This window comes from Canis aureus, chromosome 29 (genome assembly GCF_053574225.1).
Source record: "Canis aureus isolate CA01 chromosome 29, VMU_Caureus_v.1.0, whole genome shotgun sequence".
Taxonomy (NCBI): domain Eukaryota; kingdom Metazoa; phylum Chordata; class Mammalia; order Carnivora; family Canidae; genus Canis; species Canis aureus.
In genome coordinates, this window is record NC_135639.1 from 33,375,109 (window position 1) to 33,402,823 (window position 27,715).

Below are 27,715 nucleotides of genomic sequence, written 5' to 3' on the forward strand. Positions count from 1 at the left end.
GGACTACTGTATATATCTCTTGCACCCCCCACCCCCCAATGCTGAGAAATCAGCAGGTGCTCCACAACACATATAGATTGATGACAATTTTCCCCAAATATTTTTATACATGCATGCCAACAGTCCTGCCTCTACTGGGTCTTAGTCACAGTGATACATATGTGATACCAAAGGAAATCACTACCAAAAAGGCTCATGGGTGTTAACAGAAACCAATACATCATGTTTAGAGATTTTGGTCATCATTGGCCATAAGCTATTTTTAATGCATTTTCACTCTGATTTCATCAGAAAAATTCAAACCTTGTTGAAAAATATGAACTATTCAAACATTAAAGTTAAACACGTATAACATTGGGACAGTAACTCAGAATAAAGTAATAAGATAGAGGGTCCCAGGATTTGACTGGCATCGTAAGGACTGAAATGTAAGGAATTTTCCCTTTTCTGAAAGCTAGCTTGAGAGGGAAGGGGTATATATAGTAACTTTCAAGTTGTCTATAAATCTCTTTTTAGAAGTTAAGTCTCCTGAGATAGATGCATTTGAAAGTGAGATAAGTTTGTTGCTTCCTTAGGAACTAATGGAATTTGTAAAAATCCTCAGGTAGGTGCAATGTTAGGCCAGAGTGGGAACCAGTTGGATCTAAAAGTATATGTCTGAATACAATTATTTGCATTTGGAGTCTAAAAGCAAAGTTAGGGCCCCTGTCTTCAGGATCTTCTCCTTCTTCTCTAGTCATATTTGCTACTGAGACCATGTCTTGTGGAAGGATCCAGGCAGCTCAGTCAAAGCTTTCTGGTCCTGCTATGACTGACACAATGGAGAGGGCATGAGACATCCCATTAATGAACCCAAGAAACTTCTGCCTTTACTACTACTAGATGGGGAGCAGCTTAAATGCAGGGTACACCTTCATGTTCTCATCTGTCCACCAGGGGTAGTGTGCTAAGCACTATTTTGTAAGGTCACCAGGAAACTATCATGAGGTCAAGAATCTGAAAGAGCTTTGTAAACTTTTCCTCCAGTGTTTCCCTTTGATTGGGTAGAGTTGGTCTGAGGTGGAAGAAAGTGCATTTAAAGCCTAAAATCCTAAAAAGGAAACTAATGGCTCAAACAAATGTCAGATTTATTTATAGGTGGTAAATAATGGAAAATTAATTTGATGTAGTGAGCAGTCAGAGGGACATTTGAGTTTCAAATCCTCCCTACCCATCTCTCCTTGAAAGGAAGAAAGGAAAGGAAAAAAAAAAAAAAGAAGGAAGGGAGGGAAGAAGGGAGGGAGGAAGGAGGAAATACATCTTGAATAGCATAATTAGAAAGGAGAACATAACTTGGGGACAAAGGCACTCAGTGAGAAAATATTTGTTTGTCTAATTCCTCTTGTCAGACTGAGCTCCTCCAGGTTGAAACTGGATCTTATTCATCTTTGTGTGGCACTCCCTAGAGACTATTTAGGATGAACCATATGGCATTGCATTTTTGTAGATCAAAAACAGTCTAATACTGGCAATGCCATATGAGTCAACCTAACTGTTAGATAAAGAGACCTAAGGGTCATATTCACTCAATTAACTTTAACCTGTTCCCTCCTAACACTTTCTTCCCACCTCTAGCACCTGGTCAGAGGGTTAGACTTCCCTTTCACTGTCTGACCTTTTAGATTCATGCTTCTCTCTTTGAAGACTGACTTTGGTGTTCCCTTGAGCTTGAAAATGTCTGGATACTAAGCACATGCTATACTAGTGTCTCCTTGTGATAAAAGGCCTCATTATGACCCAAATTTCAATTCCCATTTCATTTGATGGACCTAATAGGCTCCAGTTAAACAAAATAGATATTTTTCATTAGGGTGTTACATAAATTTTTTTCATTCTCCCTTGCTCCCCATTGCTCCCCTCTTTCCTTCTGTTTTCTCTTCCCCTTCTTTCCTCCCTTTCTCCCTCTCTCCTTTAACTCTTTTGTCTATCCTTTTTTCCTCTCTTCCATCCTTTCTTCCTTCTTTCCTCTTTTTCTTCTGTGTCAGGTAATCCTTTACACTGGAGAGAAGATACACCTGAATGGACCAATGGGAACAGCAAGGCTTATATCCCGAGTTCCCAGAGAGGACACCTGGATTTTACATATTTCCTTCAGCACTTTATGATGCTGAGCATCACACAGAAGCTATGTTGAATGGGATTTATGTGAATTAAGCAGCTCTCAAGTTGAGGTGATGACTCCCATTTCCCCTTCCATATATTTGTTTCTGTTTTTTTTTTTTTTAATTGTTTTCTAAACAATGGGGTTTGTCAGTGTTTGGCTCTCTGACAAAATGGCATAATGTTTATACCATACACAGCTATTTTTGCATTGTGTTACATCATTGACATGTAGCATAGCATAGCAAATATTTTTTATTATAATGACTTTTTATTGAGGACTTGAAGAGCCTAATGATTTGAGCATAATACATCTGCCCATGCAAATCCAAACAGCAGTTGAGACAAGTTTGGTGAGAGGAAGTGTAATGGCTATGTGGTCATACTAGAACGTAGGTTCAAAAGGCAAGTATTTTTGTCTGCCTTGTTCCCTGCTGCATTCTGAGGCTTAGAACAATTGTCAGTGAGGTATTATGAGGGACATGTAAAAGTTAACAGAATGACATCGGGATCTCCTGCGTCTATGTCTTAATATTAATGAGACACATATTAGGCACTTGAAAAATAGTCTTGAATGAATGAGTAGCCCTTGCAGTTCAACTGTTGAATTGATGTTATAATCCCATAACTATTCAGCTCACTCGTCATATATCCCCTCCAGGTCTCTGTTTTCTCATTTCTAAAATGGGGATTATTGTGTCTATCTGGTAGGATTGTTGAGAGGATTAAATGAAAATCCAAGTAAAGCAAATTGACTGACCTAATAGTAGGCACTTAATAAATCTTAGTGCCTTTTCTTCCCATGCCCTCTAGCTTCCTTCAAAGTGTGTGTGTGTGTGTGTGTGTGTGTGTGTAGGAGGTGAGAGAGGCTAGGAGAAATAAGTTATTTGGTTCATGTTTTTCAGGGCTTCCCAGCCTCAGCACTATGCCATTTCAGGGTGCAGATTCCATTTTTGTGGGGGCTGTCTTGTATATTGCAGGGTTTTTAGGAGAGCATCGCTGTCCTCTACCCACCAGATATCAGTTACAGCACTGAGTTCTGACAACTAAACTTGTCTCTAGATATTGATGAATGTTCCCTAAGAGGCACAATTGTCTCCTGTTAAGAACAACTATTGTAGCTCTAGTCATTCACTGAATAATTAAATATTTAATTTATAAACAAATTGTTCAGATATTGTGTAAACATAGCTGGTGTTTATAGTATATGTATAAATGTATATAAAGTCAGGGCTTACACAGAAAAAGAAAAACAGCACATATCAAATTAAGGTATATAGTCAACCCATAATTACCCATGAAGGGAGTAATGATGTAGATGATAAAAAAGTTATTTCAGTCACACAACTTTCCTGCATTAGGTTGTTTTCCTAATTATGGTTGGATTAGGCTAATCATATCAATAGTAATCAATTTCCTGAACCCACACTGGCTGATGACTGGTAGATATATGGCACGTGTGCATGGGGATAAATCATTCTTAAATCTTCATGGGCTACCTATGAAGTGGGCATTTGAACCACAGATTATCAAACTGCATTGTCCCTTAGTACGCTTAAAAAGTAAGAGCAACATTCATACTTACAGGTGGATTAAAGACTTTAGTCCCCGGAAAGTATGCCTTGAAATGGACTTGATGTTGTTGTTTTCTATGAATCTGCAATGGGTTATAATATTTGTTGTCAGACGGCTGTAGGAAACTGAGAACACTTGTCCTGAATCATTATGTCAAAAAAAAAAAGTTTCTTTACTTACAAATACTCTAGATGTGGAAGACCAATAAAAGCATCATCACTTATCACATCAAAGGAGTTCGATGTGAATAATCTGCCCAGAAAAAGTACACAATGAAAATGGTTAACCTGACAGGGAAATGAGTGAGAGTTGTATATGAAAAAATGACTGGGTATCTGCCTTTTACAGTGTTATTTATTTAGGTAATCTTTGCAGCTTTTTTTTTTTTTTTACCCCCAATTATCTCCTCATCGAATACACATTGGGAGAGGCTTTATGTCCCATTTCTCACAGTGATGGATGTCACCTACCTTGGGTAACATTTTGAGATACAATTCGACAAGTATGACAGTCAAAGCAGCCAAAGCAACATTTTGCACATTTTCACAACAAAGACACTAACAGAATCTTTCCCTCTTGCTCTAGAAACTACTGGAACATTGTATCTTCAAACAATGGTAACTCAGGGTGTTAAGCCTGGAAACCCTGGAAAAGTATCTCCATCAAAGCCTAGTTGTGCTTTGATATCTCATAGTAGATAAGCCATTGACACTGGCTCAATGAACATCAACTAACCTTAGAAAATAGAACAGGCTGAAGACGGGAAACAATGCAGCTTAGGAAAGGTCTTAGACCCATTTTATTACTAACTAGTTGAAAAGAACAGTTTCACTTGGACACATTTATTTGCAATTTCAAAATCCACAAGAATTTGTTTTGAAATTATTGATGAAAAGGAACATCAACTAGCAGTCCCAACGTCATGTTGAACAGTTTGGAAAAGTAGCCACTCTCTGAATGGGAGATTTAAAAGAGGTGATTGTAGGCCAAATAATACAGAGTTGGTTTTATTGTTTTGTTTTGTTTTGTTTTTTTAGAGTATTAATTTATGAAATTCATTAGATAAAATGTTGATACAAGCTAAAAATAAGATTGTAAATGTACTGATGACAAATTTATAGTGGATTCAAGTGATGTTCAGTCTACATCTTAAGGTTCTTGTGTGGGGAGCCTCTTATTCCACTTATAACTATTATCCAATATGTGACCATGGTCATGGATCGGACCAGATGTTTGACATAACTTGACAATTCATGTCTCATACATGCCGTTTAACTGCACTATGTAAAGTCCAATATTCTCTGTTAGTAACCTTTTTGACTTTTGAAGTCTAGGGATTAAAAATAATTGCTACTAACCACGTTGGTGACTTTGCCTCTCTGTGCTGATGAACTAAGGAGATTAAAACTAAGAGACCTCACTTTCTGAACATTTATGAATAACTTATTTGATATCTGGGATTTCTTCCAAATAATCAGGGGAGGAGAAAGCAGTGGGTTAGAGATGAATTGAGCATGATTGATAATCTTTGAAGGTAAAAGATGGATACATGGAAGTGAATTTTGCTATTATCTCTACTTTGATATACGCTTGACATTTTCCATAAAAATGAGGTAAAACACAAACCAAACAAATAAAATTAGATGATCTGTTCCATTTCTTCTTAAGCTATCAATTCTGGAGTGATGTTGGATTCTCTATCCCTCCTCTTCCATCATAGCTTTATACTCAAATCATTCACTAGGCTCTGAAATGTCAACATTAATGAGTAATGATACATATTAGATACTTGTAGCTATTAAAACAAATTCAAAGATTTATGATTTCAGTCCAACTTTGGCCACTCTTTCTTCTTACTACAGGGTTCGGGAAAGCAACAAGATTTCCCAGCTTTACTCCAAGGTAAGCTAACATCCAAAGCCTTCCTTAAGTTTCAGATTTTGTTTCATTCTGTACAGGCAGTATCAGGGATGGAGAGAATAGAATAAGGCAAAATAGATACAGAGAAATACCTCCCGTGCTCACTGGTTCACAAGCTGCCTCATGGTTGGACCAGCGATTTCAAAACTGTATACCCAAGTTGCCAGAAGAAATAGCTTTCAGTACTAGTCCCCCTTATGTTGAAAGCAGATGCACAACAGAGCAGGAAATGGATATTAGTGGGCAGAACTTGCCCACACATGTCAGGGAAATAAAACAGAGAATTTCCACTAGAATTTGTATCTGCTTGTTCATTGCTTATCCCTAGCACCTGTGATACTGCCTGTCCCATAGTGGACACTGAACAAATATTTGTTAAACCAAAAGGAATTCACTTTACATTAAATTCTTGTCATTACTACATTACTAGATTGAATGTTCTTTATAGCAAGGGCTTACCCTTGTTTGCCTTTGTGTCCCCAGCCCTGAGCATAGTTCCTGGTTAAATAATGCTTGTTGAACCAGATTTCAAGGATCAAAATCTCTGGCTAAAGCTGAAACTACATGCAAAAATATGAATGAATCTCACAAACCTAAGTTGAGAGAAAGAAGCCAGAACACAATAAAGTATATCTTATATGATTTCATTTATATAAAGTAAAACAAAACAAAACAAAACAGTAAAACTCATCTATACTTGTTACCCTCAAGGGGTAGTGACTGGAAGGGAGCACAAAGGGAGGCTTTGGGGTAATGATTGTGCTCAGTTTCTTGACCTGGATGCTGGTTACAAAGGTGTTCACTTTATAAAAAATCATGGTGGTGGGGAGGAAGGATGACTAGACAGAGCCCAGAGGAATTTTAGGGCAGTGAAAATACTCTGTATGATACCATAATGATGGGTACATGTCATTAGACATTTGTCTAAACCTGTAGAATGCACAACACCAAGAGTTAACTTTAGTGTAAACTAGGGACCCTGGGCAATAATGTAGGTCATCGACTGTAAAGATGTCCCCACTCTGGTGGGGGATGTTGGTAATGGTGGAGGCTATGTACGTGGGAGGGTAGGGGGTATATGGGCCATCTCTGTGCCTTCTCCTCAATTTTGCTCTAAACCTAAAAATTGCTCTAAAAAAGTTGTCTTAAAAAATCATTGAGATAAACCCTTAGGATATGTGCACTTTTCATTATATATATTATATTTCAATAAAAAATTTCTTAATAAGAACTTTTAAAAAAATCCCTCTGGTTAAAGTAATAATGAATATTTTATTCTTTTGATTCTAAATTCAATTTTAGTTTCCTATGGACAAGGATTCTGTGGACAAAGATGTATAAAATTATACATACACGATAAAAATAGTTGAGCAGGGTATTTTATTGTCCTATGTGTACTTAAAAAGACTAAAAATCATATTCTATAAAGAGGGCAAAACAATGATCTTTGATTTTTAAGAACTTCTTGGAAGTATGTTTGATTTCAATACTACGATTTGTTATTGAGCCAAGAATCCCAGGGCTCCTGTTAAAAGGAAACTGTGCCACCCCCATACCATCTTTGCATACGACAGACCTGGAGAGGACCAAGGTTGGCCATGTTTCATAGCACATGACCTCTGTCCCTTTCCACAGGTTATTAGGGCAAGAAGGGCTCAGGTCTTCATCCAGAGGTGAATCCAGATCCTGAGGTGGGCAGTGAAAATACTCTGTATGATACCATAATGTAAAATACTCTGTAGGATACCATAATGTAAAATACTCTGTATGATACCATAAAGCTTTCCAAGGCCCAAATACCCTAGTTCAGAAAGGTGAGTCGGGCTATCTCTTCCTGGGGATTTGGGATCAGCAGAAATGGAACCAGCCAGCAGAGGAGCCAAAGGAGAAAGGATGCCTCAGGGTTGAGTTAGCTCCGTGGCAGGCAAAGCATGTGCAAGGCACACTCAAGAGAGAGCAGAATGTGGAAGAGGACTTGAAAAGGGAAGGGTATGTGAATGTTGGAGCAGGGGAGATGCCTAAGCCACTGCTTCTCAATCTTGGTTGCACTTGGAATGACCTGAGAAGCTTTAAAAATACTGATACCCAGTTCTAACCCTGAGGAGTTAAATTCTACATGTTGAGTGTGGCTTAGGCATGGGGATATTCAAAAGTTCCCCAGGTGACTCTTACATGCAGCCTGACTTTCCTTCCACGTCAGTTGCACGACCTTCCCTCCCCTTTACCTGTGGCAGCTGAGAAAGCAGTCTGCTTTTTGCAGCAAGTCTGGTTGAAGCAGTGGCTCTGGGATATAGAGGTGCTGTGGACTGTCCCGTCCCCAAAACTATATGCAGTAAGAGTCTGCAATAATGTGACTCAGATTTGACAACCATCTTCACAATAGCAGCATCATGGAAGGGTTGGTGGAGACCAATGTACTATATGAATGAACTTGTTATTCTGAGCCACAAATCAGAGATCTGAATCCCATAGCCTTGCCAAGCAATCATCCGGTGGATCTGTGCAGACAGTGTAGAGTTTGCCCTTTTTACCTTTGGTCCTGTGGGAACCTGTGAGGTCTCTGCCATTTCCACCAGGCATTTACCCCTAGCATTTTGGTGGAGGTGAACACAGGGATGTGCAATGACCTATCTGTACTTCAGCCCCAAAGGTGATGCACTTATATCTTTTAATTAGCACCCTCACAAATTCAGTAAGAAAAGGGACAATAGGAGGAATGAACTTTTTTTTCCCCTCTGCAACCAAGAGAGTATATGTTTCCTTACAAGAAGGAGATTTAGGAAGACTGTACATACCAACTGTTAATTCCAGGCAGGCAATAGTTCATTCTTTAAAGGATGGTTGTTGCCTTCATAATAGCCTATATTTCATGGGCTCCTGCTGGATTATTTTATTTGGTCTTTGGAAAAACTCTGTGAAAGTGGTAGAGGAGGTGTTAATATCTGCTTGATAGGAGGAAACTGAGGCTCAGAGGGCTGTTAACAGCTTTGCTTAAGGTCACGAGGCCCAAGAATCCTTGTCCAGTGCCCTATTGGCACACCCAAGACACCTTGTCCAATGCCCTATTGGCAAATCTCAGTATAGGATCACATTATAACTTAAGATCTACATTCTGGTAGACAATCTTAACAACACTGCTCAGCTCATAAGGATTTAAGAAATCTAATTAGATAATAATCCCCTTTTTAAAGGAACTAGATCAATTTAAGTAGTCTCAAAGTGACATAAGATCATTGAAACCTGTATTTTTTTTTCAAGTAAAGACTTTAAAAATTTTTAATGCACTTTGGTGTGTTTTGCACATGAATATGCTTATTATAGAAATTCTGCAAAAACACAGAAAGGCTTAAAGGAAAAGATAAAGATTGCATAATCATACTACCCAAAGATATTGATATGCATACACAATACATATATGAGATATACACATATATATTTATAAAATTGGGATAAAAATGTTATGTTTTTCTGTCCTTTTTATGTACTTATTTTTTCATGAAAAATTTCTCATGACAATTAATTTTCAATAATATAATTTTATTTTTTAAGGATTTTATTTATTTATTGATGAGAGATGCAGAGAGATGCAGAGAGGGGCAGAGACATAGGCAGAGGGAGAAGCAGGCTCCCTGTGGGGAGCCTGATGTGGGACTCAAGCCCAGGACCCTGGGATCATGCCATGGGCCAAAGGCAGATGCTCAACCACTGAGCCACCCAGGTGCCCCTCGATAATATTATTTTAACAGATGATTAAGTTTTGTATAACTTTTTATTGTTGATTCCAATTTTTATTTTTATTTATTTTTTATTCCAATTTTTATTATTATAAACACTACTATAACCATTCTCATATACAAATACTTTTACCTATTTTATTACCACATCCTCATCAACATTTAGAATTACAAATTTTTTTAGAATTATAATTTTTGTTTCTTTTTCTACAAAATCATCTTTTGACCATTTTTGTTACTTTCTGAGCATTTTCTATATATTAAGAACATTACTGGTGCACCTTGGTGGCTCAGTGGTTGAGTGTCTGCCTTCGGCCCAGGACCCTGGGGTCCTGGGATCAAGTCCCACATCAGGCTGCCTGTGGGGAGCCTGCTTCTCCCTCTGCCTGTGTCTCTGCCTCTCTCTCTCTCTGTGACTATCATAAATAAATAAAAATTAAAAAAAAAAAAAAACAGAACAGTACTTATTCCTTTCTTATCTTTATTTGATAGGGTTTTTCCTTATAAATTATGATTTGTCTTTTCATTCATGATTTTTAACATATAGAAGTTTTACATTTTTAACAAAATATTGTATTGTATATTCTTCCTTTGCTTTTATTCTTAAAAATGCTCTTTCCTGTATAAAGATCAATGAAATAGTACCTACAACTACCCCCTTAAAACTTTTTTTAAAACAATTGACTCCTTGATCCATTTGGGACTTACTTTGATGTTTAATGTGAGGTGAGATACTGCCTCGATTCTTTCCTAAATACTCAAATTTACTTAAAATCTTTTGTTGAATAATTGATGCTTTCCCCACTTATGAGTAATGCTTCCTTCAAATGTCTGCTATTTTATTGGGTTTTTCCAAGAATCAAATCTTGGATTTATTTATTATTCCTACTGCTTCCTAATTTATTATTTTATCTGATACTTATTTTCTTAGGATATTGAGTTTAGTGTTCAATTCATATATTTTTATTCTTTCTGATTTAAAATGAAAGTATTTAGAAATAAGACTTTAAAAAAAAAAAAAAAAAAAAAAAAAAAAAAAAAAGAAATAAGACTTTACTCTCAAATAAGGCATCCAGTGAGTTTTGAAAGGTAATAATCTTTTTAAATTGTATATTTGATTTCCACAAGCATTTAGAATAATAGTCTTATAATTCCTGTCAATGATAGGTTGTTTTCTATTTTTGTTTTTGTTTTTAATTTTATTTATTTATTTGACATACAGAGAGGGGGGGAGAGAGAGAGAGAGAGAGAGAGAGAAAACACAAGCAGGGGGAGGGGTAGTGGGAGAGGGAGAAGCAGGCTTGCCGCTGAGCAAGGAGCCCAACATGGGGTTCAATCCCACAATCCTGAGATCATGACCTGAGTTGAAGGCAGATGCTTAACCAACTGAGCCACCCAGGTGCTCCAATGATAGTTTTTTTTTTTAAGCTTTCATTATTTTATTGTTAATATTGCATTGGGAACAAAGGATGATATTTGAAAAATATCTGCTCACCTCGAGCTCTACTCCCTCTTTCTGGTGACTACATCTAACTACCTAGATGGGTGGGTCACATGTCTTCACAAGCAATAAATTAACACCAAGGCCATGAAGTTGTTAGGAGCTTCCCAGTTGAACTGAAAAGCTAGGACCAGAGCATTTAGTTCAAAAGGAGCAAAGAAGTGGGCAACAACGTTAGTGTGGAGCTCAGAGTCCTGAGGGAAACTGAGGTGGCAACAGAGAAGTAAAGAAATGAGCAGATCAGAAAATGCAAATCTAGCTACAGTGGAAGGTCAAATTTCAGGTTGCCCAATGCCCAGCCAAGAAGCCAGAAATGGGAGTCCAAGAGCAAAAGGCCCATGTGTCAATGAGCCTGAGGCTGATGGGCTGCTGAAGTAGTTTCCTGCCCTGGTTCCTCACTTTTCCAGCAGTGAAGGGGGAATCAGGAAGCTTGGGTCTTAATTCCCATGAATTGGTTGTAGATCCTCTGTATGGCCTTAAGACATTTATCAAATGAGGGGGCTAAACAAGATGATTTTTTTTAGGTCGTTTCTAGCTTGAAATATGTATGAGTCTATGCTTGTAGCATTGTGGGCTTCATTCACGAAAGACTAAGCATGGGCTCTGCATGGGGAGCAGGTAGTGGTGTGAAGGCAGGTCTGCAGAGAGCTGAATGGCAGGAGTAACCCTACTGAGAAAATCTCCCCTTGTCTCAAACCAGACTGCTCATCTTGTCATGTGCCAGGGATCTCTAGCTCTAATGACACTTCTACATACTTCCTCTAGTCACCTGTGACATCTCAATCATCATCAGAATTGTCATTGACCCATGAGTGGTCTGCATGGTGTCTTCTAGCCCAGAGCAGATTCTCTTGGCTATGGAGGGGAGATGATTTAGGGGAATCTCCCATACACTCTCCTCTCAGTGAGGACTACTCTGGATGAAGAAGAAAAGAGTGGGCAGCCCATACTTGTTTGCTTGTTTGGCACTTGGAGATGGCATTGATCAGATATAGAATGGAGAATCTGGTTTCTAAGTTTGTAACTGGCACTTACTATGTACATGGTACATAAAGTAGGTGAATCTGTTTCATCATCTGTCAAGATAGGAATTATGATAGCAACAAGACTTCCTGGGAGATTCTAAGAATTACATGAGATAATGTATATGAACATATCCCCAATGCTTCTGCCAAAGACTATCTAAGTAAAGAGCATAGACATAAAACATCAGAGCTGGAATAGCCATTAGATATAGTGAAGAACCTTAGTTTTACTGCTAGGGAAATTGAGATCTAGTGAGATTGTCATCTGTCCCAGAGAATTGTTATGGGCATTGTAGAGGGAATTAGGCAGCCATGGGTAGTGTGTATAAACACAAAACTGCACAAATGCAGGCAAATATGTGATGTATATATGCATATACAGGTAAATAAGAGATCAAGCCATATAGGCCATGGGCTGCTAGATGAGCTAGTTAGGGGAACAGTGGGAGGGGTTTGACAACTTGTTTAGAGCTTACTGTGCTGAAATGAGTCAGCCCCTTTAGATATTAATATTCTCCTTTATCTAAAAGACTAGGGCTGGTTGAATGATAATTAATAATAGGCTGATGATTCACCTTAGTTAAATGCACAATTCTAAGGGTATGTGCCATGTGAATAATTTACATTTGCATATTTAAAAATATGCTTTTAAGATAGGAAAGCATTAAAATGGGAAGCATCACACGTGAGCACATTATGTCAGTTTTTGTTTTGTGGAGTTTTTTTGGCCTCTCATCTTTGAAAAACATTTTCAATGAAATTCAGCTGATCCTTAAGCACACTACCACCGAAATAGGAAAGTAGGAAATAACCCTACTTTAGCTTCACATAAATCTGGTGGGGGGTGAGGGGCAATCCAGGAGACATAGTTCAATTCCTCTTTTTACAGGTGAGGAAACTGAGGTCTGCAGAAGTTAAGTGAGTTACCCAAGGTCACATACATCTTTTATCAACAGCAGGCCAGGATTAGAATGTAGGTTTTAAATTTGCAGGGATCCCCTTGGGAGTATTCTTGGCATGCATACTAGCAAAGATCGGAGCATGGATCTATCTCTTTGCTTTTATAGTCTATTAACTCTTACACCAGGACAGTCAAACTTTCTAGGAGTTGGCATAACTAGTCTAGGAATTGGTATAACTAGTCAACAGCCCACCCTTCTGATGTTGTTTATAAATTCAGTCTGTATCGCTCTGGTCCTGAAGCACCAAGGAGAAGGGACTTTAAATTTTATGGAATGCCTACACTGTGCCCAGTCTCATCTTCAGCAGTTTGCCATCTATGAACTCATTTTAATCTTAAAATAAACACTGTAATTTAGGTTTCATATTCTCTTAAAATATGAAGAAAATCAAGGTGAGAGAGGCAAAGTAATTTGAAACTTGAAATTGGCAAAGCTAGGATTCTGTGCTTTGACTGGTAATGGTCATGGGCTTTCAAAAAAGAAGGCCATGCTGCTTCTTTTTTGTCCCATCAGATTTGCCCAGTGTTTGCCGCAAATCTAGAACAGCCTTGCCCGATAGTTCCCAGAGTATATTCCCTGGAATTCAAGGCTTTCATAGGGTTGAGAGGTTTTACATGAACAAAAAACAGATAAATCTGGGGAAAGTACATAAGTAAAGATAAGTAAGGTTTTAAATTACATTAATCTTTTTATCCTTAAATAAATTGAGACTCTTCAAAAGGGTATGAAACACGCAGTTTCCCAATCTTATTGATCATGGGACCCTTTTTCATTGAGCTTTATGTAAACTGAATATGAACCATGGAACATACCCAGGTAAATGCTGGATTAGGCATTTGGGAAATGGCTGTGAGGGAACATGCTCCAAACAAAAATAGTGAGAGTGTAAATGTAAGCTCAGGGGCATTTTTCCTGTTGAATATGCTGCAAGTGGTAATCTACTTCCTTAGAAAGAAGGAGCATCCACTGGGAGGTCCTCAAAGAAGCTATGTGTGCCAAGCTGCTTGACTAGGTAGACAGTGTGAGAGGGAGGCATGCTCCCAGATATCACACTCACACTAACAAAATTGAATTAACTCCTTATATGGAGATAGATATTTTAGTGTATCCTTTAAGATGGAATTCTTTATACCTGCCTAAGCACTGCTGGCAAGCTTTTCTAGAAGAGGTGAGGTATAAATAATTAAGTTAATAAATAATATGAGTACCAAAGGCATAGATTCCCAATATCCTATGAGATGTTAAGAAAAGTGAAATGACATAAAATAATTCCAGAGGTTTTTTTTAAGCCAAAGTGCTTTGTGAGTAGCCAAGGTAGGGATAAAATGTGCAGTTTCTCAAATTTTTTTGGAGCACAGACCCGTTTCTTTCAGGATAACTGTTCCACAGGACACAAATTTAGAAAACATTGGTCTGAGGCATAACATTAAAGTATATAAGTCCTTTTTTGCTTGCTATTTTCCTCTCTCTCTCTTTTTTTTTTTTTTTTTCAAGCAAGGAGACCAGAGCTTACACATACAAATTAGAGTTGAATCCTAGGGAAACGAGATGTTCTTGCCAGTAATGCTACCACTCTTTCAAAGGGCTTTTGAAACTCCTTCTCATTAATTGTCTCCAGGAATCAGGACACATTCCCCTGAATACCCTCATTAATGGCAAAGGCTGTCCCTTTGAGAGGGGGTTGGATTTTGGGAACGGAACTATGCAAAGTCAAGCCCTGTGATTCATGTTCAAGAGGAAGTAGATAGAAGTAGTTAGAAGTGAGGATGTGGGGTTAAGCCCCAGATGTGCCACTTAGGAGGAGTGTGTCATTGAGGAGATTACCTAAAACTCTTCTATGACTCTGTGTTTCATCTGTGGGATGGAAGTAATTATACACCCTCATAGGGTTACTGTGATGATGAAGTAAAAAATGAGATCTATAAAGTGCTTAGTATCAGGCAATACAAAAATGACAAACGCCTCCTAACAAAACTGCCTGGTTTTATTGCATGGTTTGTAAACTGGCAGTGAAGACAGTTCTCAGAGAAGGAACTAGAAATGTTTAGCTATGGAAGCATAGTTAGGAGGAATCCATGACCTACCACAGGAGTTCTATATTGACTCCAGAGTTATTTGTACATATAAACTCTAGTCTGTTTACTTTTTTTTTAAGGACTTATTGCTCTTTAATCACATTTTACATAGGCAAACACCTGCCATCTTGCCATGTAAATGGGCACAACAATTTCTTTCCAGTCCCTGCCCTTGGAAGGGATAATGAAATACTGTTTTATCATCATCCACCATGAGGAGGTCTTGGTAAATCCCAAAGGTTCTATTTGGAAAATTGAGAATCACATTATTATTTTAATAATGACTTTATGATAGCCAATTCCATATTATGAGGCTCTTTCATCTAATAATCCTATTTACTGGTTTGTTAAAATTGATCTAATAAATTCTGTCTATTTCTTTAACAAGACCACTTTCTATATTATATTAATTTAAAGTAACTCTATCTGTAGAATAGAATAGAATAGAATAGAATAGAATAGAACCTTTTTAAGCCAGGAAGACACCTTAGTTAATTAAATATATCCATCTCAAAATGTCAACTTGTTTTGTTTGGTTTTTATCCTTTTTAAGATCTGCTTCCAGATTTTTGCCTTCTCCTAAAAATTAGGAAAATATGGCTCCATATTCATGTACCATATTCTTATCAGCAATAACCAGCTGGAGCTGAGGATGTCATTTTTAGGCAAAGTATGTCTTCTCTGATTTACCTCAGTCACTACCACTGCCTATTGTCTTATATCCCACTGCTTCTTTTATTTACCCTGTTACCCAACCCCTATTGGCATTTGAGTTTGAAAACCATAAATTAACTATCTCTGGTATTTTATACATATACAATCTGAGGCCCAGGGATATTTTGTGACCAACCCAAGTTCAGAAAGCCCATTAGTGGTTGAAATGGATTTGAAACTCATGTCTTCTAGTTCAGACCTCTTTTCATCCTACCACAGAACCACTCATCTGAAGACTGGTCAGTGCTAATAATTTTGAACAAAATCATGTTTTACAAAATGTGGTACCAGTTGTTTTTTCATGAGGAAGAAGTGAGAGGATTCTGCTTCTTCTCAGTCTTCTACCCCAGAAAGGTAAATGGTTCATGTTTTCTGTGAGAAGTATTTCAAGGAAAGATTTCTTATCAGGTTCTGATGGAGACCTATGGGTAGAACCACAACATTTTGAATCTAGGATCATAAGCATACCCAGCCCATACAATCAGATGCTAATCAGATATTGTGGTCGGTCAAATTAAACTGATTTTCAAAAACTGTAATAAAAACTAACGTTTATTATTGAGTTACAGGAACTGTGCCAAGCACTTTATATTTACTACTTCGTTTAATCCTTACTGTAATCCTGTGCAATAGGTACCATGGTTGTTCCCCATTTTTCAGATGCAGATAATGAGGCTTGATTCAACTTGCCTCAAATCATAGAACTACTGAGCAGCAGAGTGGTAATTGAGCCCATGTTTATTTGACCACAAAACCTGTGTCCTTTGCTATCTGCCACATTGCCAGCTCTCCAGGGTTAGCCATTTTCATATCACAGCTGTCAACATAAAGCCCCTGTAATCATTTCGTAGCCTATATCTCAACAGTTGGCAAAAGTCCTATCATCACCAATCAACTGAATATCATTTCAGACAAAATGAGAAAGTCTATCAAGACTACATTATGATAAAAAATGTAAAAAGAGACTACCTTATGATCCATTCAAATGCAGGCAATTATAATTTACCTTTTGAGGGATCACTGGCAGCTTGGAGCTGCCGTATCAGGGCAGGGAGGGAGACAGAGATGATAGTCATCTTTGTGTCCCTCACAAAGCCCAATGCTATGCCCATTGCACAGTAGAGTCCCAAAATGTTTTTACTGAAATGGGAGTCTTTTGCTCCTTTCATTTTGTTACTGCTTGCCACACTACGATGAATACCTACTTTTAGCTAAGCAAATATAAATAAGTCTAAAATGAAATTACCTTTCGGTTAGTGATTTTTTTTTCATCTTAATACTGCTTACCCAACATTTCCCTTTGGATGTCTTGTCAGACTGAATAAAGGGGAATTTTACCCTTCACACACTTGATGCTCATCAACCTCCAGAGTCAATAGAGAACCTGGGAGGCAAATACGATTTTTTTTTCAAATATTATTTTTTTATATGTCAAAGGCCAAAGGAAGTCCAAGCAGATAGAAGGGTGTTAGGCAAAGGGTCTAAGTAACGCTTTGGATGCTTTGCCTTTTTTTTTTTTTAAGATTTTATTTATTTATTTATGAGAGATAGAGAGAGAGAGAGAGAGAGAGAGAGAGAGAGAGAGGCAGAGACACAGGCAGAGGGAGAAGCAGGCTCCATGCAGGAAGCCCGACGTGGGACTCCAGGATCAGGCCCTGGGCTGAAGGCGGTGCTAAACCGCTGAGCCACCCGGGCTGCCCTATGCTTTGCCTTTTTAATTCTGGTACACTAGAAATCTCTGTTGAAGAAGTTTGACATCATAGCACCATGATTTTTTCCTTTTTTTTTTTTTGAAAGTATAATTTATGTGTACAAGCAATACACATGATACATAAGAGGGGATTGGGACAGCCCAGAAATGGGTGTGAAGAGATGAGGGAAAAGGCAGTAAGAGCGTGAAGAGGCACTGAAGAAGAGGGAGGTGTTTGCCATGCAAACTGCCATTTTTCCCTGGTCTCTCCTGGGGAAGAGGATGTGCCCGTGTCTCTCAGTCTGCCCTCTACTATTTTGTTCTGGTCCCAAAGGCAAGGTAGTTGCCTGACTAGACTCTGCCTGACCCATTCAAATTCAGTTTGAAATTCAGGCCTTCAGGAGGGAGGGTCCGAGTCCTCCAGGAACTGGAGCCTTAGACCTGGGGGCTCCCCCCATGATGCCCTGTTGTGTCCTGTCTCACACTTTCTAGGTTACCTGGGTCCCTAGGACAGATTGGGGAGCTTCTCTTTGGTTTGAGGGAGTACCACCCAACCACGACTCTCTTTGTTGGGTTAGTCCTTCGTTCCTAGGGAAGGAAGATGATTCCCAACATAAATGCCAGTATGCAGGAGGTAGCTGAGTCGGTGAACAATATGTTTATTTTGAGACTGAACAGACTCTTTTCGCATTTTTTTTTTTGGTTTAGTTCACTTTATAGACCTCCACGCAGTTAGTTCATGTGAAATCTGATAGGGTACACCAAACGTTAAAAAGAATGTGATTATCTACTGATAGAAAAGCAAGACTCTTTAATATAAAATTTGTGAAACTATGGATTGAATTCAACAAATATATGCTAGTCTAGGCTTGCAACATCCCAGCTCTTTTCTAGGACCTTGGCTATTGATAACCCTCCATTGACGTCCAGAGACATGGGGCAGATAGAAACACAAATAGCTCTAGTGACAGGAAGAATTAGAGATATCTAAAAAGTCTATAGAGTTTGAAAGAACAGAGGTCAGGGAATAAGGTACTTCAGTTTGTTATGGCTAGGGTTTAGGGAGTGTTTGTGTGTACATGGGTGTGTGTGTGTTTGTGCATGGTGTCAATATTATGAGAGATGACCCCGGTCAAATAAGCAAATTCTTTTAATACCAACTCAGGCATTCAGACTTTTTCTGTTTCTGGGGAATCACTAAAAATTTCCAAGCACAAGAGTGACATGATGAGATCTGTGTTTTAGGAAGGTAACACTAATGGAGATAGGTATGATGGGCACCCAATACAGAAGTTCCCACAGCAGCCCATGAATCACTGATTGCAGCTTCAATTAGGGCCATGGCCTTGGGGTGAAGATGAGGTGGCAGGTTCTCATCCTGTTTGAGAGAGGATTTGTCTGGTTGCAAGTGGACAGTGAAGGAGAAGTGGCTGGTAACTCCCATTTCTTGCTTGAATAATCGAGAAGATGAAATACACTTTCAGAGAAAACATTGGTTGTATAGGGTTAATTTGCAGTCACAACAATTAAGTAATTAAAAAGTTTAAAAATCAGAGCTAGGGGTCATTAAGCAAATTTTAGACAAAACAATCTAGTTGCTGACTGAAATCTTTACTCCTTGTTCTATTGTAGGGGGCATTAGCTGGCCACAAACCAAAACATGCTCACCCATAATCAGCTAATAATTCCTCTAGCAGCCCTCTTAGCTTTTAGGTCTGGCTTGAGTAGTCATTAAAGAGTGCTGCATTTTTCTTATGCTTGTAATATGAGGAGGAATTTGAGAAAGGGGTTGATCACTGGAAAGGTGAGATAGGCCATGGATATTTTTTTCCTGGACAAATAATATTTTGAGGGACTACATGGTAAAACCTTCATAAAGATGAACTCATTATTTATCTTGTTCATGGTATTTGCTTTTTCCTTTTTTAATTTTTTACTTCTTATGAACTATGTACTTGTGTCTTGATTGTGGATTATTAAATAGTGATTTTTTTTCCCCCAGAAGGATCAATTCTATTGCTTCAAACAAAACCAAATATTACTGGATTAAAGAGAATTTTCTTCTGACCACACTGAGTTCTTATATACATGGAATTTTTTTTTTGAGCACTATACAAAAATCAACCCTGTAATTTGTTCCCTGCAAATAGAACTCTTGCAAGAGTCAGAGGGATTTCGTTTATTAAAAATTTTATGAACAAATGGCAATGTGGCCACATTTTATACTATTCAGTTAGAATTTTACTTCTGCAAAGAGCTTTTATCATTGGGGATTTCAGTCTGTAGTTGAGAAGAACAGGGTTTTAATGTGTGAAAACACATTTCTGTAAATTGCATTCACTACAAGCATAGTTCCCCACTGCTAAAAGCAAACCCAAATGAATAATCATTCTCATTGGTTATGTTTCACACCTGGCTCTATGGAAAACATGAATGAAATTGCATTTGCTCGGGCAAAGTTTTGTTATTGTGGCTGCTTAAAACCAGAAATAAGATATTTTTAAAACATTTTGTACAGCTAGGGACACCTGGGTGGCTCAGCGGTTGAGCGTCTGCCTTCAGCTCAGGGTAGGATCCCGGAGTTCCAAGATCAAGTCCCACATCGGGCTCCCTGCAGGGAGCCTACTCCTCCCTCTGCCTGTGTCTCTGCCTTCTCTCTGTGTGTCTCTCATGAATAAATAAATAAAATCTTTAAAAAAGTTTTTGTACAACTAATTTGATGAATTTTTACTAGATAATTCTTTTTCTTCCTCTCCTCTCTACAGAGTGTGGGCTTTTGTTCTTTTTGCTCTCTGACACACGTCAGCCACGGCCTACCAGGATCTTTTCTCCCAAAACACTGAATGTAACTTAAGGAGGCACTGCGCCTGTTTTCCTCAGTACCCCAGGCTGACATTTCAAAAAGTACTTCTCATCATGCTTCTGCAGAAGGTCTGAAAAAGCATTTGGGGCCTTAACAAAATCATCAGATTGTCAGCATGGATGGTGGGAATGGGTCATTTCTTTTCCCTTTCCAACAACAGAGCAAGAAACCAACTGCCTTTGCACATCAAACAAGCAGAATCAAGTCTGAAGTTCATCTCTTCACAGGATTTGACAGGTCAGTTTGGTAATCCATGGTCACAAATGCTATTAGAATTCATTGCAAACCACAAGAAATGGCTGGTGTGATCCAGGCCTCATCTCACGGCAAAAGTCAGGCAAAGGCAAATTCAGACCCCTTCGTCTTCATGTGCCAGGGGGTGGGGGTTGGCAACCCATGTGGGGTTTTCAGGGCATTGGATGGCCCTGCCCCACAGAAGAACTCTTTTCGTCTGTGAACCATCTATTCCCATCAATGTTATGATTATGGCACAATTCATGTTTGGAGTCTTATGATTTATTTCCTTCTCAGTGAAAATGAGCTTATTAGACCCTCTCCTCAGGAGAAGGAGGAAGCAAAGACCATTGGGCAGGAAGAATGGGAAACAAAATCATTAGGAAACAAGGTGCTGAGATCGGAGACAAACTTTGACACCTGACACTTTTGCATAAGATCTGCCCCGGCACAAATCTGCATGTTGAGGTTAGCCTATGTGAGTTAAGCAAGGACAAACAGGGCAAGAATTACTCGCCCTTTTGTTATTTCTGAAACCTGAACTGCTTTTAGAAATAAAGGCTGGAATGTTCCATAGGAACTCAGAGCATGGGACACAGGGGCATGGCACACACTCCGTGTGGGCTATTTAAAACCAGTTCCTTGGCTTCCCTCTGTGATTCTAAATACGTGTAATCACATTACCCCGCAGCAGCCGGTAACTATTCCTATACCACTGTCCAGCATCTGCGCTTGTGAGACTGGTCCATCACTGTAAAAAAAAAAAAAAAAAAACCAAACAAACCAAGTAGACGTGTTCTAACTGATTGGGTGTTGCTCAAGCCAGGTTTTCTGTCACAGCTAACATCTACTTACTGTTGGAATATTAGTATGTATTGACTGATGCCTCTTCTTGAATTTTAAGGACTCATCTATTTAACTATCCTGGGGAGAAAGAAGTGCCTTAGCTCCTGAAAAGGATGCCTTTTAAACGAGCCATTTGTTTATTTAATAAGTGGGCAACATAAGCACAGTTATCACTTTTCCAGATACAACCAATTTTTATGCTGCGGAAGGATCCCAGCATTGGAGACTTTGCCTCTTTATGTGCTAAAGACTCTTTTTTTGGATTTGTTTGATGTGCTAACAATTCCCCTAATCATACCACTAGACCTCAATAAGATCAATCCCTTAAGAATATTCTACTCAACTGTATATCACCCCCAGACATTAGCTAGTAGAAAGACATTAGCCAACATTGTTACATAATGTCTGGACACCTGGTCAGGTTTATGATTTCAATGAAATAGGCCAGTTTTGGAATTTCATACAGATAAAACAACAGATTAATGGACTCAATAGAATTTGTTTTTAGCTTTTCAACTTTACGTACAAATTAAAAACCTATCTTTCATAAAATGTGTAACCATTTGTCATACCTGACACCAAGCATTTTATCTACTTAAATCTTATTTATCTCTGAAAACAACCCTTCAATGTACTATCACCTCCATTTTACAGATGAGGAGACTGAGGCTCAGAGGGACTTAGTCATTTGCACAAGTTTTTATGTCTAGTTTCTAGTGAGTGGTGAGGATAGATTTACACAGGTCTCTCCAATTTCAAACCATGCTGTATGTCTCTGTATATATAACCTCGAACAGCCAAAATGGCCAATTAGGGCAAAAAAACAAAAACAAAAACAAAACAAACTACAACCAACCAAAAAACCCCAAACAAAAAATAAGCAAGTAAGAAACTTGGGTCCTGAATCATGCAGTTCAGATAATGAAAGCTCAGTTGATCAACAATTGGCTAATTTCCTCCTGGAACCATGTCACTACAACTCTAATCTGTCGCCTGACACCTGAGTCCTGGAGGGGGGAACTTCTTGACCCTCACGTGGTCCAGCTCTAAGAACTAGCACTCCAATGGCCAAACATTACACATCAGAACAAATTATACATGTGATATTGTGCCTGTGGAGAAATCCGATTTCTTAGTTAAATATTGTTTTTTGACTATTTTGAGACATAGCTGGAATATGTGGTTCCCTCGTGGCTAACTCAAAACACACAGCAAAGACTAATCCTTTGCACTATCCTATATTAATATTTTCTTTCCCTCCTTGTAAGGGGACCAGTTATAAATTATGGGAGATCAGAAAACAGCCTCACGAGAGTTAATATATTAAGGAGTTACCTAGAAAGAACCCGGATTTGTTTTTCCCCACATGGTAAATCATACAGAGTAGCAGCCTGCCCCAGATCCCCGGGAGACAACATCTTGAGCGCATATGTTATGCAGGGTTCTGTATCGACTAATTCAAAAACTCCAGGGCAAAATAAGCAAAGTTCCCAAGTCAAAAATGAAAGTAAAATAGTGGCATGGAATGGGGATCATTGTTGCAAACATTCCAACAACTTCATAAATAGCCATTAAAGTAGACAGCATTACAGGTTAGCAAATTTACCATTGCAAGAATCAACCTGCACTGCCCGTGTCAAGTCGCAAACAAACCCAGCTACCTCTGACTTTACTAATCATCTTTTTCTTTCCAGAAATACAATCACATTTGACAAAATTAATATTGAGATCGTTTTACTAGAGGGCTTATCCAAATATATGCTATATTAAAAATAGTCATGATATAAATATTTCTCACAAGAGCTGCAGCGATGGTGTGAATAAAAAACTCCCTTCTGAGATTTCAGTAAAACCAGATCTCACAAAGGATCTGAAAGAAAACAAACAAAAAACAAACAGACGTACACAAAGAGACACACACACAGAACAAACCTTATGTTAATCTGGTTTAGCAAAACAGTCACTATTTCGACACTATTTTATGAAGTACGATACTGTTCCTTCCCAGATGAAGTAGGAGAGATGAATCTGCTACAGGTTTCTCATAATAATGGTCAGGGGTGGGGGGCATCTAAGCATGTTCCATAGCAGCTAATCAAAATCCAAATTTCCAAATGCAGCAAAATGTTAGCACTGTCAAATGGCCAAGCACGCAAGAGGAATCTCTCTCTCCATGCCCTCCTACTGATACATACAAAGCCCCAAATACATCAGCTGGAATTTTTAAATCGTAAATTAGATATCAAAATGCTTACGGGCCTTACAATGAGATAACATCAGGAGGAACGGTGCGTGGAATGGATCTGGCATTCTCACATAAAGCATTATCTTTGGTACAAGTACACACGGCAGGGCATTTTGGCTTCGCTGGTTTCTTCCCCTCAGTCAGCAAAAGCGCAGATAAGAGACATAGGAAATAAGCAATTCTTTTCAGGGGGATGCAGGCATTTCCCATCCTTTGGCTTCTCTCTGATTCCATGCAGTCGAAAAAATATCCCCGAACATGAACAGGGCTTCTGGAATTCAGCTGGTGATTGTCTTGCTCTGAGACCAGGTCACACAGGAGTCCACCCTTTTCCTCTGCCTCTGTATCTCTGCTTTTCAAAACGGGGACCTGCAGCTGATTCGTGAGCTGCTCTTGGCTCCAGCAACGCACTGCTCGGGAAGAGACCTGTGAGGTGCTGGCGATGGGAGGGACCCAAGTGCTGGAGGAGAGAGCCGACTTGCATCACCACGAGAACGCGGCGCGCAGACCAGCCTTCGAAGGCAAAGTGAAGTGATGTAACAGAAAATAAACAGCCCTTTGCCTTGCACCGGGAGGCCCTTTAATTGTTACCAAAAATAGGAGCGCTTTATGTCCTATTAGTGAGTGGGTGGGCGGGCGGGGGGGAGCAGTCATCGTGTGTCAGGTCTGGGCAGTCTCAGAAACCCCTGGGAATTTGCTGTGCATGTAGCAAAGGACCCAGTCAGAAAAACTCGCTTCTGAGCCAGCCCCGGCTGGAAAAATGAAGTTAAATGAAACTCTCCCTCTGCAGCATTTGGCTAAAACCTTGGTATTTCGTGCTGAATCCACCTGATCGGTGCCATCGTTGAAAGACAAATAGGAGCACATGGAGAAGGTGACTTGCAGGGAATGAATGTGAGTAAATACTTTGCTGACACCAACTCTTACGAATTATTGCTTTTCATCCCCCTCCCCCCATGGGTAAGCCATCTCCTCCTTCCGTGATGAGGGAGGAAATGGGAATGTAGACTGCCTCTGTGCATAATCCACCCTCTTCATTTCTCACACTCCCTTCCCTAGCGTAGGACCAGAAGCCTGAAGGAGCTCCCTGCCAGCAGGAGGCAGCCAACTTTGGCTCTTTGGGGCCCTGTACAGGGCCTGGTTTAGCCCTGGAGGCTCAGACAGGGTGGGGAAAGCCCTGGACTAAAGAGCCGGGGCCCTGGCTTTGAGGTCCCAGTTCTGCCACAAACCAGCCACTGTTATCCTTGCATCTGTTACCCTGTCTGTGAAATGGGAATGGTAGCATAGATGTCCCATAATATTATGAATATTACATCAAAATGGTAGGCTATGTCACTGCCATATTTGATGGGAAACAGAATGTACCTTTGGGATAGAAACGTATTCAAAGAAGAATAAAACAGACCTTGACACTGGGGCACAGTGGTAGAGTCCAAGAGGGTGGGAAGACCTGTAGCTCGGAGGACAAGGAGGAGAATAGACCCTTGGTCCTCTTACCATCTCTCAAGCTGGCACAGCCGGCCAGGGGATGTCAGTCCTTTCTCTCGTTCGGCTTCTTAGACTGAAAGCAGTAAAGGACTGTTCCAGCATATGTGTGATTATGACCTAAACTCCTCCTCCACAGGAGCTTGATGCATTGGCAGTCCACCCCTGCCCTCCCAACACACACCCCACGCTCCCTGCAATCCCTTGTTTCATCTCAATAAGCTCTGGAGGTGGAGGGAGGGGGGCGGTGGCAGGCATGTTCATTCTTGTATCTGATTACTGTCTGTTGACCCAGCAGGCTGTAAGCTTCTGGAGGATAGAGACCCTGAAGTGAATCCAGTGCCTGGATGGCGTGGTGCACACAGTGGGCAAACAGTGTGCCTTGTAGAGCAACAATGGAGCCTGTAGGCTATTCGTGACCAGAACTTGCTCATCCAAAGAAACTTCACATCACATCTCCCAGTTAGAATACAGGACTTTGATTTCATCAAGGGGGTCAGAGGACAGTTCTCTGAAGTGATGATTGAGCTGAGTTCTCAGATAAAGGGAAATGAAAGAGAGAGCAGGAACCTTCCAGGTGGGGCAAAAAGACACACAAGGGCCTGGCCTCAACCCTGAGGACAGTGTTTTAGGCAATGAGTGATATAATCTGTTGTATTTTGACAAAAAAGGAAAAAAAACCTCAATCTAAGAGAAGTAATGATTTTAGAATAAGTTCTACTAATGTTTCACTGCCAGAGTCTTTGTGGAGAGAGGATTGATAGTGTTTTTATTTTTATTTAAATTTTTATTTATTTATGATAGTCAGAGAGAGAGGGAGGGGTAGAGACACAGGCAGAGGGAGAAGCAGGCTCCATGCACCGGGAGCCCGATGTGGGATTCGATCCCGGGTCTCCAGGATTACGCCCTGGGCCAAAGGCAGGCGCCCAACCGCTGCGCCACCCAGGGATCTCCTGATAGTGTTTTTAGAAACCGTGACCCACAGGCAAGCCCCACTTGAAATGGTAAAAGTGTCACTTAAAAGTGGGCTGCAAGCCAGATTTCTGTAAATTGAATCCCGTTTCAAGTGCACAGTGGAAACTTGCTCCATAAAATAATTACGTGGTAAAAATTTTATAGAGGATTGTTTTTATTCTAACCATCCATTCCCTAACTTACCTGACTTTTAAATGATGCATTTTGTACGTATAAAATAAAGATCCCAAGAACTTTCGGGGACCTCAGAATTCTCAGATCCAATCCCCAAAATGTTACAGATGGGGAAAGTGAATTCCTGAGAGGTCATACAGATGATCGGGAGCAGAGCTGCCACTGTGTATGGGGTGACATTCTCACAGATACTTGGTTAAACAGATAATTCACTCCCTATGTTTCACTTTCAAATGTATCAAATTATCAAGATTGCTTGATCAGCCCTTGGCTTTGCACTCCGTAGACTGGTCAAAGAAAATGTGAGCAGTCTTTCATCTATGACTTGACTAAGCCAGAAGGGCAAATGAATGAGGGAAAGAAATCATATCCATAACTTCACTTTGCAGCTGTATTTATCTGGTGGCTCAGTTTGTCCGTTCAAGTGGAAAAAGGACCATGGGGAGGGGAGTGGGGGACTCTAAGGACAAATTACAATGGGCATTCTGAAAAGACAGTAACTTTTTCTTTTTCTATGGCATTTAAAACCCAGACTTGAATTCCCTATTGAATTAAAACACCCACTAACCCACGAAGATCAGGCAAAATTTTAACCGTGTAATGTGGAATGCTGATGGCTTTTTCAGGGAGGAGAAACTGCCAGGCTCCAGAATTGGATCTGAGGAGGGGCCTGGGAAGAGCAGTTTGCCATATTGAAGTCTTGAGGGACCTGGAGAGGGGACTCTTAGTGCTGATGAGACTTCCCTTCCCCACAACTCCTCCTCCTCCAGGAAGCCCTGGGAGGGCACAGAGAGGACGTGGGAGTTGGGAGGGTGGAAGCTTAGGGGCTTCCACCAAACTGGAAACCTTTAGATAAGGTTTGACAACCTGTGGATCACAGTGGGGGCCCTTGAGAGAGTGGCCTAGAAAGGACCAAAGAGAGCTGGAAGGAGGCCCAGGGAGGCTGTGAGGCTTGGCTGCAGAAGGGTGGATGCACAGGCCCAGCTGTAGAGGAGTAGCCGAGTGGGTCCAGGGCTGGCTCTGCGCTTTGCCAGCCATGTGACTGCAGTCTACAATGTAACCTTTCTAAGCCTTGGTTTTCTCCTCTGTATCATGAGTATAATAGTAATACATGTCACATAGAATTGTTGACAGAATTAAATGTATCTAAAGTGTTAACCTGGGATCTGATACTGGGGAAGATTTGTTAATCATCATCATCATCACTGCAACAAGACTTGAACTCCGAACATGTGACTCTTGATACCTGGGAAGCAAAGCTCTCAAATAAAAATGGGTTTCTCTTAAGTCTGTATTCACTCTAGGGAGCAGGCACTTCTGGGCAAGATGACAGTCTGTGGCCTTGCCAAGAGTCTATTTGCATAAAGCAACCAAGGATCCTCCTGAGAAAGAAAGAACTCACCAGTCTGGGTGAGAGTGAGAACACCCAAGCTCAGTCCAAGGACAAGATCCAGAGCTGGAGAAAAAGAAGGTGGGTATGGACACAGGATGGAGATTGTTGTCAGCCTGTTGCCCTTGAACATGCCTTGAACATGTTAGAAGGGGTGAAAAGAATCTA

The 27,715-nt window shown here is 39.8% G+C and overlaps 1 protein-coding gene and 1 long non-coding RNA gene across 4 annotated transcripts in view; one reads left to right on the forward strand and one right to left on the reverse strand.

Annotated features, from left to right (window-relative positions):
* LGI1 (leucine rich glioma inactivated 1) overlaps nt 1-24,058 on the reverse strand; it is a 38,927-nt gene extending 14,869 nt beyond the window's left edge. The window contains exons 1-4 of one of the 3 annotated variants that reach the window (XM_077878341.1): nt 23,543-24,058; nt 23,077-23,148; nt 3,895-3,966; nt 3,725-3,796 (exon numbers count right to left, since the gene is read on the reverse strand). In XM_077878341.1, coding sequence (XP_077734467.1) covers nt 3,725-3,796; nt 3,895-3,966; nt 23,077-23,148; nt 23,543-23,757 — 431 coding nt within the window. In that variant the 5' untranslated portion in view covers nt 23,758-24,058. The remainder of the gene's footprint in view (nt 1-3,724; nt 3,797-3,894; nt 3,967-23,076; nt 23,149-23,542) is intronic. The other 2 variants (XM_077878340.1, XM_077878339.1) reach the window with 2 other exon arrangements.
* LOC144301374 (uncharacterized) lies at nt 1,301-27,470 on the forward strand. The gene is made up of 5 exons (XR_013368206.1): nt 1,301-2,210; nt 5,577-5,616; nt 20,101-24,049; nt 24,314-24,417; nt 25,307-27,470. It is a non-coding gene; the product is annotated as an uncharacterized LOC144301374 (long non-coding RNA).
* The last annotated feature ends 245 nt before the right edge of the window (nt 27,471-27,715 follow it).